This window comes from Oncorhynchus mykiss, chromosome 28 (genome assembly GCF_057628025.1).
Source record: "Oncorhynchus mykiss isolate SJ-2025 chromosome 28, ASM5762802v1, whole genome shotgun sequence".
NCBI classification, from domain to species: domain Eukaryota; kingdom Metazoa; phylum Chordata; class Actinopteri; order Salmoniformes; family Salmonidae; genus Oncorhynchus; species Oncorhynchus mykiss.
The window spans coordinates 42891539-42907500 of NC_143049.1; the positions used below are offsets into that span (position 1 = coordinate 42891539).

The 15962-nt window shown below is 48.1% G+C and overlaps 1 protein-coding gene across 1 annotated transcript in view; it reads right to left on the bottom strand.

Annotated features, from left to right (window-relative positions):
* ak5 (adenylate kinase 5) overlaps positions 1–15962 on the bottom strand; it is a 163652-nt gene that overhangs the window by 131847 nt on the left and 15843 nt on the right. The window contains exons 4-5 of the mRNA XM_036966543.2: positions 7784–7956; positions 2739–2852 (exon numbers count right to left, since the gene is read on the bottom strand). Of these exons, the coding sequence (XP_036822438.2) occupies positions 2739–2852; positions 7784–7956 (287 nt within the window). The remainder of the gene's footprint in view (positions 1–2738; positions 2853–7783; positions 7957–15962) is intronic.

Below are 15962 nucleotides of genomic sequence, written 5' to 3' on the forward strand. Positions count from 1 at the left end.
ATTCTAACCCTAACCTAAAACTCTACCCTTATTCTAACCCTAACCTTAAGCTCTGCCCTTATTCTGACCCTAACCTTAAGCTCTACCCTTATTCTGACCCTAACCTTAAGCTCTACCCTTATTCTAACCCTAACCTAAAACCCTTATTCTAACCCTAACCTAAAACCCTTATTCTAACCCTAACCTAACCCTTATTCTAACCCTAACCTAACCCTTATTCTAACCCTAACCTAAAACCCTTATTCTAACCCTAACCTAAAACCCTTATTCTAACCCTACTCCTAACCCTTATTCTAACCCTGACCTAAAGTCTGTTGCGTCAAAACATTTTGCGCATGTATTATGACGACATTTTGGTGTTCGGCAGGTTTTTTGTTGTTGTTGCCTGTTTTAATTTATTTTTATTTTACCAGGTAAGTTGACTGAGAACACATTCTCATTTACAGCAACGACCTGGAGAACAGAGGATCTACACGCAACATCTTGAGGCAGTTCGAAGTTCAGTAGTCTACTCCCCTTCGTCTATCATCGTCTACTCCCCTTCGTCTATCATCGTCTACTCCCCTTCGTCTATCATCGTCTACTCCCCTTCGTCTATCATCGTCTACTCCCCTTCGTCTATCATCGTCTACTCCCCTTCGTCTATCATCGTCTACTCCCCTTCGTCTATCATCGTCTACTCCCCTTCGTCTATCATCGTCTACTCCCCTTCGTCTATCATCGTCTACTCCCCTTCGTCTATCATCGTCTACTCCCCTTCGTCTATCATCGTCTACTCCCCTTCGTCTATCATCGTCTACTCCCCTTCGTCTATCATCGTCTACTCCCCTTCGTCTATCATCGTCTACTCCCCTTCGTCTATCATCGTCTACTCCCCTTCGTCTATCATCGTCTACTCCCCTTCGTCTATCATCGTCTACTCCCCTTCGTCTATCATCGTCTACTCCCCTTCGTCTATCATCGTCTACTCCCCTTCGTCTATCATCGTCTACTCCCCTTCGTCTATCATCGTCTACTCCCCTTCGTCTATCATCGTCTACTCCCCTTCGTCTATCATCGTCTACTCCCCTTCGTCTATCATCGTCTACTCCCCTTCGTCTATCATCGTCTACTCCCCTTCGTCTATCATCGTCTACTCCCCTTCGTCTATCATCGTCTACTCCCCTTCGTCTATCATCGTCTACTCCCCTTCGTCTATCATCGTCTACTCCCCTTCGTCTATCATCGTCTACTCCCCTTCGTCTATCATCGTCTACTCCCCTTCGTCTATCATCGTCTACTCCCCTTCGTCTATCATCGTCTACTCCCCTTCGTCTATCATCGTCTACTCCCCTTCGTCTATCATCGTCTACTCCCCTTCGTCTATCATCGTCTACTCCCCTTCGTCTATCATCGTCTACTCCCCTTCGTCTATCATCGTCTACTCCCCTTCGTCTATCATCGTCTACTCCCCTTCGTCTATCATCGTCTACTCCCCTTCGTCTATCATCGTCTACTCCCCTTCGTCTATCATCGTCTACTCCCCTTCGTCTATCATCGTCTACTCCCCTTCGTCTATCATCGTCTACTCCCCTTCGTCTATCATCGTCTACTCCCCTTCGGCGATGATTGGTCAACGGTACTACTTCTAGTAGGAATGGGAACTCGTTTTGGGCTAGACAACTAGTGTTCAAGCAGATTTTTTTTATTTGAGAAATACTGCACCAAACATCTTAGATGTAAAATTGCACACTAAGACCTTCTCTGCAAAAAGGTCTAAATTAATTACGACTATTTTGAGGAATTTTGAGGCTGTTGTTGTTGCTAAAGCGTCTCATGAGGGGCAAAACAGTAATATTTCCGTTACGGGAGTCCAGCTAGGAGCAAACCGAACCTGGGCTTTAGCAAACATTTGCTAATCAACAGACACTTTGTTGATAGAATGACTATCGGTAGATCCTCTATGTAGGACTATCCAGATAAAGTGTGAACTCTGTCTGTTGATAGAATGACTATCAGTAGATCCTCTATGTAGGACTATCCAGATAAAGTGTGAACGCTGTCTGTGTGGGAAGACGTGGTCATGTTCAACCAACCACACCCGTCAGGTATAGCTATATATATTACAGTGGTATAGTAGTATGCAGTAATATAGCAATATATTACAGTGGTATAGTGGTATGCAGTAATATAGCAATATATTACAGTGGTATAGTAGTATGCAGTAATATAGCAATATATTACAGTGGTATAGTAGTTTACAGTAATAGAGTAATATATTACAGTGGTATAGTAGTATGCAGTAATATAGCAATATATTACAGTGGTATAGTAGTATACAGTAATATAGCAATATATTACAGTGGTATAGTAGTTTACAGTAATAGAGTAATATATTACAGTGGTATAGTAGTATGCAGTAATATAGCAATATATTACAGTGGTATAGTAGTATACAGTAATATAGCAATATATTACAGTGGTATAGTAGTATGCAGTAATATAGCAATATAGCAATATATTACAGTGGTATAGTAGGGGCGGCAGGGTAGCCTAGTGGTTAGAGCGTTAAACTAGTAACCGGAAGGTTGCAAGTACAAATCCCCGAGCTGACAAGGTACCCACTGTTCTTGTTCCTAGGCCGTCATTGAAAATAAGAATTTGTTCTTAACTGACTTGCCTAGTTAAATAAAGGTAAAATAAATTTAAAAAAATAGTAGTATACAGTAATATAGCAATACCACAGGTCTATTTCTCACCTGGTCCTCAAAAGAAAGTGCCTGTCCCACGTCACGAGGGAACCCATCAATCACGATCCCGCTAGCGTCTGGAATCTTCATGATCTTCTGTTTAATCTCAGTGATGGTGGTCTCCTGTAAGGAAATAGAGCTAGTATCAAAACAGAAGTCTACAACCAACAGGAAAAAAAACACTGTAGTACAGTGAAGATGCTGATCCAGAGACTAACAGTTTAGTTTTCCACTGCCCTGTGTGTTGATGCTGCCCTGTGTGTTGATGCTGCCCTGTGTGTTGATGCTGCCCTGTGTGTTGATGCTGCCCTGTGTGTTGATGCTGATCCAGAGACTAACAGTTTAGTTTTAGCATGACATGTTCTCCCATGGCTAGAGGAGCTAGGATGTTACTGCACAGTTTGCTCAAATCAACAGGGAAAATGCATGATTTAGTTTAAATACGGGACATGAGTAACAATCTAATCTAAAAAATAACCCTGAACAGCTTCTACCCCCAAGCCATAACACTGATGAATAGTTAGGTAAATAGTTAACCTCTATATATCTATGTCAATTACCTCGTACCCCTGCACATCGACTTGGTCCTGGTGACCCGTATATATATAGACAAGTTATAGTTTAATCATTGTGTATTTATTCCTTGTGTTATTATTAATCTATTGTTGTCCACATTGTGAAGGGCCCCATAAGCAAGCATTTCACTGTTAGTCTATACCTGTTGTTTATGAAGCAGGTGATGAATAAAAATATGATTTGATTTGGCAAACACACACACACACACACACACACACACACACACACACACACACACACACACACACACACACACACACACACACACACACACACACACACACACACACACACACACACACACGCACACACACGCACACACACACACACACACTGTCCACCAGCCTTAATCAGTTAAATGGACAGAACAGGTCGTGGTTCTATCAGCTAAGTGAGGACGAGGAGATGGGGTGTTTGTTGCTCATAAAGACACAGTGGGCCACACAGGACCCAGCCTTGCGTCCCAAATAGTACCCTATTCCCTATACAGTGCACTACTATGGGTCCAGGGTCCATAGGGTAGTGAACAAAGTAGTGCGCTATATAGGGAATAGGGTGCCTTTTCAAGCAGCTGACAGCTGAGTCATGGCTGGCAGACAACCAGGACGTTGGTAATGAGATGCGAGAATAGAATAATCCCTCCCATCAAGATAATGTATTTATTTAATATGTATTTATTAATTCTTATTTCCAATGACGGCCTACCGGGGAACAGTGGGTTAACTGCCTTGTTCAGGGGCAGATTGACAGATTTATACCTTGTCAGCTCAGGGGATTCGATGCAGCAACCTTTAGGTTACTAGTCCAACGCTCTAAATACTAGGCTACCCTGCAGCCCGTCAAGATAATGTTAGCCCGTCACGATAATGTTAGCCCGTCACGATAATGTTAGCCCGTTACGGTAATGTTAGCCCGTCACAATAATGTTAGCCCGTCACGATAATGTTAGCTCTTCATGATAATGTTAGCCCGTCAAGATAATGTCAGCACGTCACAATAATGTTAGCCCGTCACGATAATGTTAGCCCGTCAAGATAATGTTAGCCCGTCATGATAATGTCAGCCCCTCACAATAATGTTAGCCCGTCACGATAATGTTAGCCCGTCATGATAATGTCAGCCCGCCAAGATAATGTCAGCCCGTCAAGATAATGTCAGCCCGTCACGATAATGTTAGCCCGTCACGATAATGTTAGCCCATCACGATAATGTTAGCCCGTCACGATAATGCTAGCCCGTTACGGTAATGTTAGCCCGTTACGGTAATGTTGCCCTGTCAAGATAATGTTAGCCCGTCAAGATAATGTTAGCCAGTCAAGCTAATGTTAGCCCGTCAAGATAATGTTAGCCCGTCAAGATAATGTTAGCCCGTCAAGATAATGTTAGCCCGTCAAGATAATGTTAGCCCGTCAAGATAATGTTAGCCCGTCAAGATAATGTTAGCCCGCAACGATAATGTTAGCCCGTCACGATAATGTTAGTCCGCCAAGATAATGTTAGTCCGCCAAGGTAATGTTAGCCCGCCACGATAATGTTAGCCTGTCAAAATAATGTTAGCCCGTCACAATGTTAGCCCATCAAGACAATGTTAGCCCATCAAGATAATGTTAGCCCGTCAAGATAATGTTACCCCATCATGATACTATTAGCCCATCAAGACAATTTTAGCCCATCGAGCTAAAGACAGGTCCCAAGGCAGGTCTTAGAAGTGACTCATCCAACCTGCATGGTTCATTGGACGAACTCCACTACACCCTTATTTGACCTTATCGTCATCTTCATCATCTTCCTCATCCTCTTCCCAATCCTCTCTGTAGTAACCCCAGGTGCAGGTACAGCTCATATGTATTGCACTATACAGGGACCAGGGGACTGGATACATTATACAGGGACCAGGGGACTGGATACATTATACAGGGACCAGGGGACTGGATACACTATACAGGGACCAGGGGACTGGATACATTATACAGGGACCAGGGGACTGGATACACTATACAGGGACCAGGGGACTGGATACATTATACAGGGACCAGGATACACTATACAGGGACCAGGATACACTATACAGGGACCAGGATACACTATACAGGGACCAGGATACACTATACAGGGACCAGGGTACACTATACAGGGACCAGGATACACTATACAGGGACCCGGATACACTATACAGGGATCAGGATACACTATACAGGGACCAGGATACACTATACAGGGACCATGATACACTATACAGGGACCAGGGGACTGGATACATTATACAGGGACCAGTATACACTATACAGGGACCAGGATACACTATACAGGGACCAGGATACACTATACAGGGACCAGGGGACAGGATGCACTATACAGGGACCAGGATACACTATACAGGGACCAGGATACACTATACAGGGATCAGGATACACTATACAGGGACCAGGATACACTATACAGGGACCAGGATACACGATACAGGGACCAGGATACACTATACAGGGACCAGGGGACTGGATACACTATACAGGGACCAGGATACACTATACAGGGACCAGGATACACTATACAGGGACCAGGATACACTATACAGGGACCAGGATACACTATACAGGGACCAGGGGACTGGATACACTATACAGGGACCAGGATACACTATACAGGGACCAGGATACACTATACAGGGACCAGGATACACTATACAGGGACCAGAATACACTATACAGGGACCAGGGGACTGGATACACTATACAGGGACCAGGATACACTATACAGGGACCAGGATACACTATACAGGGACCAGGATACACTATACAGGGACCAGGATACAATATACAGGGACCAGGATACACTATACAGGGACCAGGATACACTATACAGGGACCAGGGGACTGGATACACTATACAGGGACCAGGATACACTATACAGGGACCAGGATACACTATACAGGGAACAGGATACACTATACAGGGACCAGGATACACTATACAGGGACCTGGATACACTATACAGGGACCAGGATACACTATACAGGGACCAGGACACACTATACAGGGACCAGGGGACTGGATACACTATACAGGGACCAGGATACACTATACAGGGACCAGGATACACTATACAGGGACCAGGATACACTATACAGGGAACAGGATACACTATACAGGGACCAGGATACACTATACAGGGACCTGGATACACTATACAGGGACCAGGATACACTATACAGGGACCAGGACACACTATACAGGGACCAGGGGACTGGATACACTATACAGGGACCAGGATACACTATACAGGGACCAGGATACACTATACAGGGACCTGGATACACTATACAGGGACCAGGATACACTATACAGGGACCAGGACACACTATACAGGGACCAGGGGACTGGATACACTATACAGGGACCAGGATACACTATACAGGGACCAGGATACACTATACAGGGACCAGGATACACTATACAGGGAACAGGATACACTATACAGGGACCAGGATACACTATACAGGGACCTGGATACACTATACAGGGACCAGGATACACTATACAGGGACCAGGACACACTATACAGGGACCAGGGGACTGGATACACTATACAGGGACCAGGATACACTATACAGGGACCAGGACACACTATACAGGGACCAGGACACACTATACAGGGACCAGGATACACTATACAGGGACCAGGATACACTATACAGGGACCAGGATACACTATACAGGGACCAGGATACACGATACAGGGACCAGGATACACTATACAGGGACCAGGGGACTCAATACATTATACAGGGACCAGGACACACTATACAGGGACCAGGATACACTATACAGGGACCAGGATACACTATACAGGGACCAGGATACACTATACAGGGACCAGGATACACTATACAGGGACCAAGAAACACTATACAGGGACCAGGATACACTATACAGGGACCAGGATACACTATACAGGGACCAGGGGACTGGATACACTATACAGGGACCAGGATACACTATACAGGGACCAGGATACACTATACAGGGACCAGGATACACTATACAGGGACCAGGATACACTATACAGGGATCAGGATACACTATACAGGGACCAGGATACACTATACAGGGACCAGGATACACGATACAGGGACCAGGATACACTATACAGGGACCAGGGGACTGGATACACTATACAGGGACCAGGATACACTATACAGGGACCAGGATACACTATACAGGGACCAGGGGACTGGATACATTATACAGGGACCAGGATACACTATACAGGGACCAGGACACACTATACAGGGACCAGGATACACTATACAGGGACCAGGATACACTATACAGGGACCAGGATACACTATACAGGGACCAGGATACACTATGTAGGGACTACATCCAACTCCCTGTGGGTGACTATCTATGTACTAAACAGGGAATAGGGATTAGGGATTAGGGAATAGGGATTAGGGAATAGGGTGAGACAAGCATACCTGAGGTGCCAGCTCCCCATTGGTGATGATCTTGGCGATGAGACTCCACTTCCTGTTGCTGGTGGCATTGTGAATCATCTTCTTCCTGAGCAGCTCTCCTACAGAGACATACTGGAACCCATAGCACGCTGCTATCTTCAGACTCTGGGTTCCCTTACCACTGCCTGGCCCTCCTGGAGAGAGAGAGAGAGAGAGAGAGAGAGGGTGAGGGGAGGGTATAGGTGTAGTGATGAGAGGGTGAGGGGTGGGTATAGTGATGGGAGGGTGAGGGTGGGTATAGTTGTAGTGATGGGAGGGTGAGGGGTGAGGAGTGGGTATAGGTGATGGGAGGGTGAGGGGTGGGTGTAGGTGTAGTGATGGGAGGGGGAGGGGTGGGTGTAGGTGTAGTGATGGGGGGGTGAGGGGTGGGTGTAGGTGTAGTGATGGGAGGGTGAGGGGGAGGGAAGGGTATAGGTGTAGTGATGGGAGGGTGAGGGGTGAGGAGTGGGTATTGTGATGGGAGGGGTGGGTATAGGTGTAGTGATGGGAGGGGGAGGGGTGGGTGTGGGTGTAGGTGTAGTGATGGGGGGGTGAGGGGTGGGTGTAGGTGTAGTGATGGGAGGGTGAGGGGGAGGGAAGGGTATAGGTGTAGTGATGGGAGGGTGAGGGGTGAGGAGTGGGTATAGTGATGGGAGGGGGAGGGGTGGGTATAGGTGTAGTGATGGGAGGGTGAGGGGTGGGTGTAGGTGTAGTGATGGGAGGGTGAGGGGTGGTTATAGGTGTAGTGATGGGAGGGTGAGGGGTGGGTATAGGTGTAGTGATGGGAGGGTGAGGGGTGGGTGTAGGTGTAGTGATGGGAGGGGGAGGGGGAGGGTGGGTGTAGGTGTAGTGATGGGAGGGTGAGGGGTGGGGATAGGTGTAGTGATGGGAGGGTGAGGGTGAGGGTGAGGGGTGGGTATAGGTATAGTGATGGGAGGGTGAGGGGTGGGTGTAGGTGTAGTGATGGGAGGGGGAGGGGGAGGGTGGGTGTAGGTGTAGTGATGGGAGGGTGAGGGGTGGGGATAGGTGTAGTGATGGGAGGGTGAGGGGGAGGGGAGGGTATAGGTGTAGTGATGGGAGGTGGAGGGGTGGGTATAGGTGTAGTGATGGGAGGGTGAGGGGTGGTTATAGGTGTAGTGATGGGAGGGGGAGGGGTGGGTATAGGTGTAGTGATGGGAGGGTGAGGGGGAGGGGAGGGTATAGGTGTAGTGATGGGAGGGTGAGGGGTGGGTATAGGTGAAGTGATGGGAGGGTGAGGGGTAGGTGTAGTGATGGGAGGGTGAGGGGTGGGTATAGGTGAAGTGATGGGGGGTGAGGGGTGGGTATAGGTGAAGTGATGGGAGGGTGAGGGGTGGGTATAGGTGAAGTGATGGGAGGGTGAGGGGTGGGTATAGGTGAAGTGATGGGTGGGTATAGGTGTAGTGATGGGAGGGTGAGGGGTGGGTATAGGTATAGTGATGGGAGAGTGAGTGGTGGGTGTAGGTGTAGTGATGGGAGGGTGAGGGGTGGTTATAGGTGTAGTGATGGGAGGGTGAGGGGTGGGTATAGGTGTAGTGATGGGAGGGGGAGGGGAGGGTATAGGTGTAGTGATGGGAGGTGGAGGGGTGGGTATAGGTGTAGTGATGGGAGGGTGAGGGGTGGTTATAGGTGTAGTGATGGGAGGGTGAGGGGTGGGTATAGGTTTAGTTATGGGAGGGGGAGGGGTGAGGGGTAAGTATAGGTGTAGTGATGGGAGGGGGAGGGGGAGGGGAGGGTATAGGTGTAGTGATGGGAGGGTGAGGGGTGGGTATAGGTTTAGTTATGGGAGGGGGAGGGGTGAGGGGTAAGTATAGGTGTAGTGATGGGAGGGTGAGGGGGAGGGGAGGGTATAGGTGTAGTGATGGGAGGGTGAGGGGTGGGTATAGGTGAAGTGATGGGAGGGTGAGGGGTGGGTGTAGGTGTAGTGATGGGAGGGTGAGGGGTGGGTGTAGGTGTAGTGATGGGAGGGTGAGGGGTGGGTATAGGTGAAGTGATGGGGGGGTGAGGGGTGGGTATAGGTGAAGTGATGGGAGGGTGAGGGGTGGGTATAGGTGAAGTGATGGGAGGGTGATGGGTGGGTATAGGTGTAGTGATGGGAGGGTGAGGGGTGGGTATAGGTGTAGTGATGGGAGGGGGAGGGGTGAGGGGTGGGTGTAGGTGTAGTGATGGGAGGGTGAGGGGTGGGTATAGGTGTAGTGATGGGAGGGTGAGGGGGAGGGAAGGGTATAGGTGTAGTGATGGGAGGGTGAGGGGTGAGGAGTGGGTATAGTGATGGGAGGGGGAGGGGTGGGTATAGGTGTAGTGATGGGAGGGTGAGGGGTGGTTATAGGTGATGGGAGGGTGAGGGGTGGGTGTAGGTGTAGTGATGGGAGGGTGAGGGGTGAGGAGTGGGTATAGTGATGGGAGGGGGAGGGGTGGGTATAGGTGTAGTGATGGGAGGGTGAGGGGTGGTTATAGGTGATGGGAGGGTGAGGGGTGGGTGTAGGTGTAGTGATGGGAGGGTGAGGGGTGGTTATAGGTGTAGTGATGGGAGGGTGAGGGGTGGGTATAGGTGTAGTGATGGGAGGGTGAGGGGTGGGTATAGGTGTAGTGATGGGAGGGTGAGGGTGAGGGTGAGGGGTGGGTATAGGTATAGTGATGGGAGGGTGAGGGGTGGGTGTAGGTGTAGTGATGGGAGGGTGAGGGGTGGTTATAGGTGTAGTGATGGGAGGGTGAGGGGTGGGTATAGGTATAGTGATGGGAGAGTGAGTGGTGGGTGTAGGTGTAGTGATGGGAGGGTGAGGGGTGGTTATAGGTGTAGTGATGGGAGGGTGAGGGGTGGGTATAGGTGTAGTGATGGGAGGGGGAGGGGTGGGTATAGGTGTAGTGATGGGAGGGTGAGGGGTGGGTATAGGTGTAGTGATGGCAGGGTGAGGGTGAGGGTGGGTGTAGGTGTAGTGATGGGAGGGTGAGGGGTGGGGATAGGTATAGTGATGGGAGGGTGAGGGGGAGGGGAGGGTATAGGTGTAGTGATGGGAGGGGGAGGGGTGGTTATAGGTGTAGTGATGGGAGGGTGAGGGGTGGTTATAGGTGTAGTGATGGGAGGGTGAGGGGTGGGTATAGGTTTAGTTATGGGAGGGGGAGGGGTGAGGGGTGGGTATAGGTGTAGTGATGGGAGGATGAGGGGTGGGTATAGGTGTAGTGATGGGAGGGTGAGGGGTGGGTATAGGTGTAGTGATGGGAGGGTGAGGGGTGGGTATAGGTGTAGTGATGGGAGGGTGAGGGTGAGGGGTGGTTATAGGTGTAGTGATGGGAGGGTGAGGGATGTTTATAGGTGTAGTGATGGGAGGGGGAGGGGTGGGTATAGGTGTAGTGATGGGAGGGTGAGGGGTGGGTATAGGTGTAGTGATGTGAGGGGGAGGGTGAGGGGTGGTTATAGGTGTAGTGATGGGAGGGTGAGGGATGGGTATAGGTGTAGTGATGGGAGGGTGAGGGTGAGGGGTGGGTATAGGTGTAGTGATGGGAGGGTGAGGGGTGGGTATAGGTGTAGTGATGGGAGGGTGAGGGTGGGGGTGGTTATAGGTGTAGTGATGGGAGGGTGAGGGATGTTTATAGGTGTAGTGATGGGAGGGGGAGGGGTGGGTATAGGTGTAGTGATGGGAGGGTGAGGGGTGGGTATAGGTGTAGTGATGGGAGGGTGAGGGGTGGGGATAGGTGTAGTGATGGGAGGGTGAAGGGTGGGGATAGGTGTAGTGATGGGGGGTGAGGGGTGGGGATAGGTGTCGTGATGGGAGGGTGAGGGGTGGGTATAGGTGTAGTGATGGGAGGGGGAGGGTGAGGGTGGGTATAGGTGTGGTGAGGGGGAGGGGTGGTTATAGGTGTAGTGAGGTGAGGGTGAGGGGTGGGTATAGGTGTAGTGATGGGAGGGGGAGGTGTGGGTATAGGTGTAGTGATGGGAGGGTGAGGGGTGGTAGGAGGTGTAGTGATGGGAGGGTGAGGGTGAGGGGTGGGTATAGGTGTAGTGATGGGAGGGGGAGGGGAGGGGTGGGTATAGGTGTAGTCTGTCATAGTTGAAGTGTACCTATGATGAAAATTACAGGCCTCTCTCATCTTTTTAAGTGGGAGAACTTGCACAATTGGTGGCTGACTAAATACATTTTTTTGCCCCACTGTATACTGTATATACAGTGTTGTAACGATGTGCAAATAGTTAAAGTACACATGGAGTAAAACAAACATACAGTCAATAACACAATAGAAAAGTCTGTTTACAGTGTGTGCAAATGAGGTGAGATAAGGGAGGTAAGGCAATAAATAGGTCATTGTGACAAAATAATTACAATATGGCAATTAAACAGTGGAGTGATGGATGTGCAGAAGATGAATGTGCAAGTAGAGATACTGGGGTGTAAAGGAGCAAGATAAATAAATAAATACTGTATGGGGATGATAAGCATTTTGCTACGGCTGGCCATGCTTTCCACCTGGCTACCCCTACCCCGGTCAACAGCACTGCACCCCCCACAGCAACGTGCCCAAACCTCCCCCATTTCTCCTTCACCCATATCCAGATAGCCGATGTTCTTAAAGAGCTGCAATATGTGAACCACTACAAATCAGCTGGGCTAGACAATCTGGACCCTCTCTTTTTAAAATGATCTGCCGAAATTGTTGCAACCCCTATTACTAGATTGTTCAACGTCTCTTTCACATCGTCTGAGATTCCCAAAGGTTGGAAAGCTGCCGCGGTCATCCCCCTCTTCAAAGGGGGAGACACTCTAGACCCAAACTGCTACAGATCTATATCTGTCCTACCCTGCCTTTCTAAGGTCTTCGAAAGCCAAGTTAACAAACAGATCACCGACCACTTTGAATCCCACCGTACCTTCTCCACTATGCAATCTGGTTTCAGAGCTGGTCATGGGTGCACCTCAGCCACGCTCAAGGTCCTAAACGATATCATAACCGGCATCGATAAGAGACAGTACTGTGCAGCCGTATTCATCGACCTTGCCAAGGCTTTCGACTCTGTCAATCATCACATTATTATCACAATCCGACTCAAGAGTCTTGGTTTCTCAAATGACTGCCTCGCCTGGTTCACCAACTACTTCTCTGATAGAGTTCAGTGTGTCAAATCGGAGGGCCTGTTGTCCGGACCGGGGGCAGTCTCTATGGGGATGCCACAGGGTTCAATTCTCAGGCCGACTCTTTTCTCTGTGTACATCAATGATGTCGTTCTTGCTGCGGGTGATTCTTTGATCCACCACTACGCAGACGACACCATTCTGTAATACCTCTGGCCCTTCTTTGGACACTGTGTTAACTAACCTCCAGACGAGCTTCAATGACATACAACTCTCCTTCCGTGGCCTCCAACTGCTCTTAAATGCAAGTCAAACTAAATGCATGCTCTACAACCGATCACTGTCCGCACCTGCCCGCCCATCCAGCATCACTACTGCGGACGGTTCTGACTTGTGAATATGTGGACAACTACAAATACCTAGGTGTCTGGTTAGACTGTAAACTCTCCTTCCAGACTCACATTAAGCATCTCCAATCCAAAATTAAATCTGGAATCAGCTTCCTATATCGCAACAAAGCCTCCTTCATTCATGCTGCCAAACATACCCTCGTAAAACTGACCATCCTACCGATCCTCGACTTTGGTGATGTCATTTATAAAATAGCTTCCAACACTCTACTCAACAAATTGGATGCAGTCTATCACAGTGCCATCCATTTCATCACCAAAGCCCCATATACCACCCACCACTGTGACCTGTATGCTCTCGTTGGCTGGCCATCGCTTCATAGTCGTCACCAAACCCACTGGCTCCAAGTCACCGACAAGTCTCTGCTAGGTAAAGCCCCACCTTATCTCAGCTCACTGGTCACCATAGCAACACCCACCCGTAGCACACGCTCCAGCAGGTATATCTCAATGGTCACCCCCAAAGCCAATTCCTCCTTTGGCCGCCTTTCCTTCCAGTTCTCTGCTGCCAATGACTGGAACAAACTGCAAAAATCCCTGAAGCTGGAGACTCATATCTCGCTCACTAGCTTTAAGCACCAGCTGTCAGAGCAGCTCACAGATCACTGCACCTGTACATAGCCCATCTGTAAATAGCCCATCTATCTAACTACCTTATCCCCATACTGTATTTATTTATCTTGCTCCTTTGCACCGCAGTATCTCTACTTGCACATTCATCTTCTGCACATCTACCATTCCAGTGTTTAATTGCTATATTGTAATTACTTTGCCACCATGACCTATGTAACTCCCTGATCTTACCTAATTTCCACAGAATGTATATAGACTTTTTCTACTGTATTATTGACTGTATGTTTGTTTATTCCATGTGTAACTCTGTGTTGTTGTCTGTGTCAAACTGCTTTGCTTTATCTTGGCCAGGTCGCAATTGTAAATGAGAACTTGTTCTCAACTTGCCTACCTGATTAAATAAAGGTGAAATACATTTTTTTAAATAATAATTTCTCTCTCCCGCCCTATCGCATTCTCTTTCACCCTCCCTACCTCTCTATCTTTTACCCCCCCCCCCCTCCCCCCACTCTCTCCTTTCTCCCACACAGCCAGAGGTGGGTATAGAACACAGAGAAATACGATTTACTTATTTTGGTGCCATTCAGAAAGCTGCCAGAGCCCGAGGCCTAGGGCATTATGAACTGCTAGCAGTAATCTATAGTGAGCTCCAACAGCATTGGGACTGTGACCATCGTTGTTGTTGTTTTGGCTCTGTACTCCAGCCCTTTGGATTTGCAATGACACAATGACTATGAGGTTAAAGTGCAGATTGTCAGCTTCAGTTTGAATGTTTTCAGCTGTACAACTGACTTTCCCCTTTACTTTTCTATTCTCGTCTACAATAAAAAGGGACTCCAAAATGACACAATACGCTATTTACCATTTATTTCTACTGGGCACAAAATAATCAGAAACACAACCAAAACAAACAGCAAATGCACCCAACAGATGTGTAGAGTCACAAGCTTGATGTCGTCATTGCATGCTAGGAATACTAAACTTTAGGCTACTTTAATACACATTCATTTAGTTAATTTTGGGTCTCCTAGAATGGGGGCACGATGCACAAAAAGTGATGTAATTTATAAACGGTTCACCCGACGTGGAGGAACATACACTGACAGTCTGCACTCGTAGAGCTGCACTCGTAGAGCTGCACTCGTAGAGCTGCACTCGTAGAGCTGCACTCGTAGAGCTGCACTCGTAGAGCTGCACTCGTAGAGCTGCACTCATAGTCATTATGTCATTTAAAATCCAAAGTACGTACAGAGCCAAAGCAACAAATCATGTGTCACTGTCCCAATGCTGTTGGAGCTCACTGCACTGTACGTACTGGCTTTAATCTGTTTCTACTGTCAATCCCTCTCCTTTCCCTCAGGGCCACAAGGTCCTCAGCACGGCTGGTTTTTGATTCTAACCCTAATCTATTTCTATGATAAACTAGACCCCTCTCCTTTTCCTCATAACCACAAATTCCTCTAACCCTCCAACTCCCAAGCGCATGGCCAATCAATCAAACAATCAAGCAATCCCTATATTATATATCATCTATGTGTTGTAGACTATATCATATATCATCTATCTGTTGAACCTATGGGCCCTGGTCTATAGTAGTGCACTATATAGGGAATAGGGCCCTGGTCTATAGTAGTGCACTATATAGGGAATGGGGCTCTGGTCTATAGTAGTGCACTATATAGGGAATAGGGCTCTGGTCTATAGTAGTGCACTATATAGGGAATAGGGCTCTGGTCTATAGTAGTGTACTATATAGGGAATAGGGCTCTGGTCTATAGTAGTGTACTATATAGGGAATGGGGCTCTGGTCTATAGTAGTGCACTATATAGGGAATAGGGCTCTGGTCTATAGTAGTGTACTATATAGGGAATGGGGCTCTGGTCTATAGTAGTGCACTATATAGGGAATAGGGCTCTGGTCTATAGTAGTGCACTATATAGGGAATAGGGCCCTGGTCTATAGTAGTGTACTATATAGGGAATGGGGCTCTGGTCTATAGTAGTGCACTATATAGGGAATAGGGCTCTGGTCTATAGTAGTGCACTATATAGGGAATAGGGCTCTGGTCTATAGTAGTGCACTATATAGGGAAT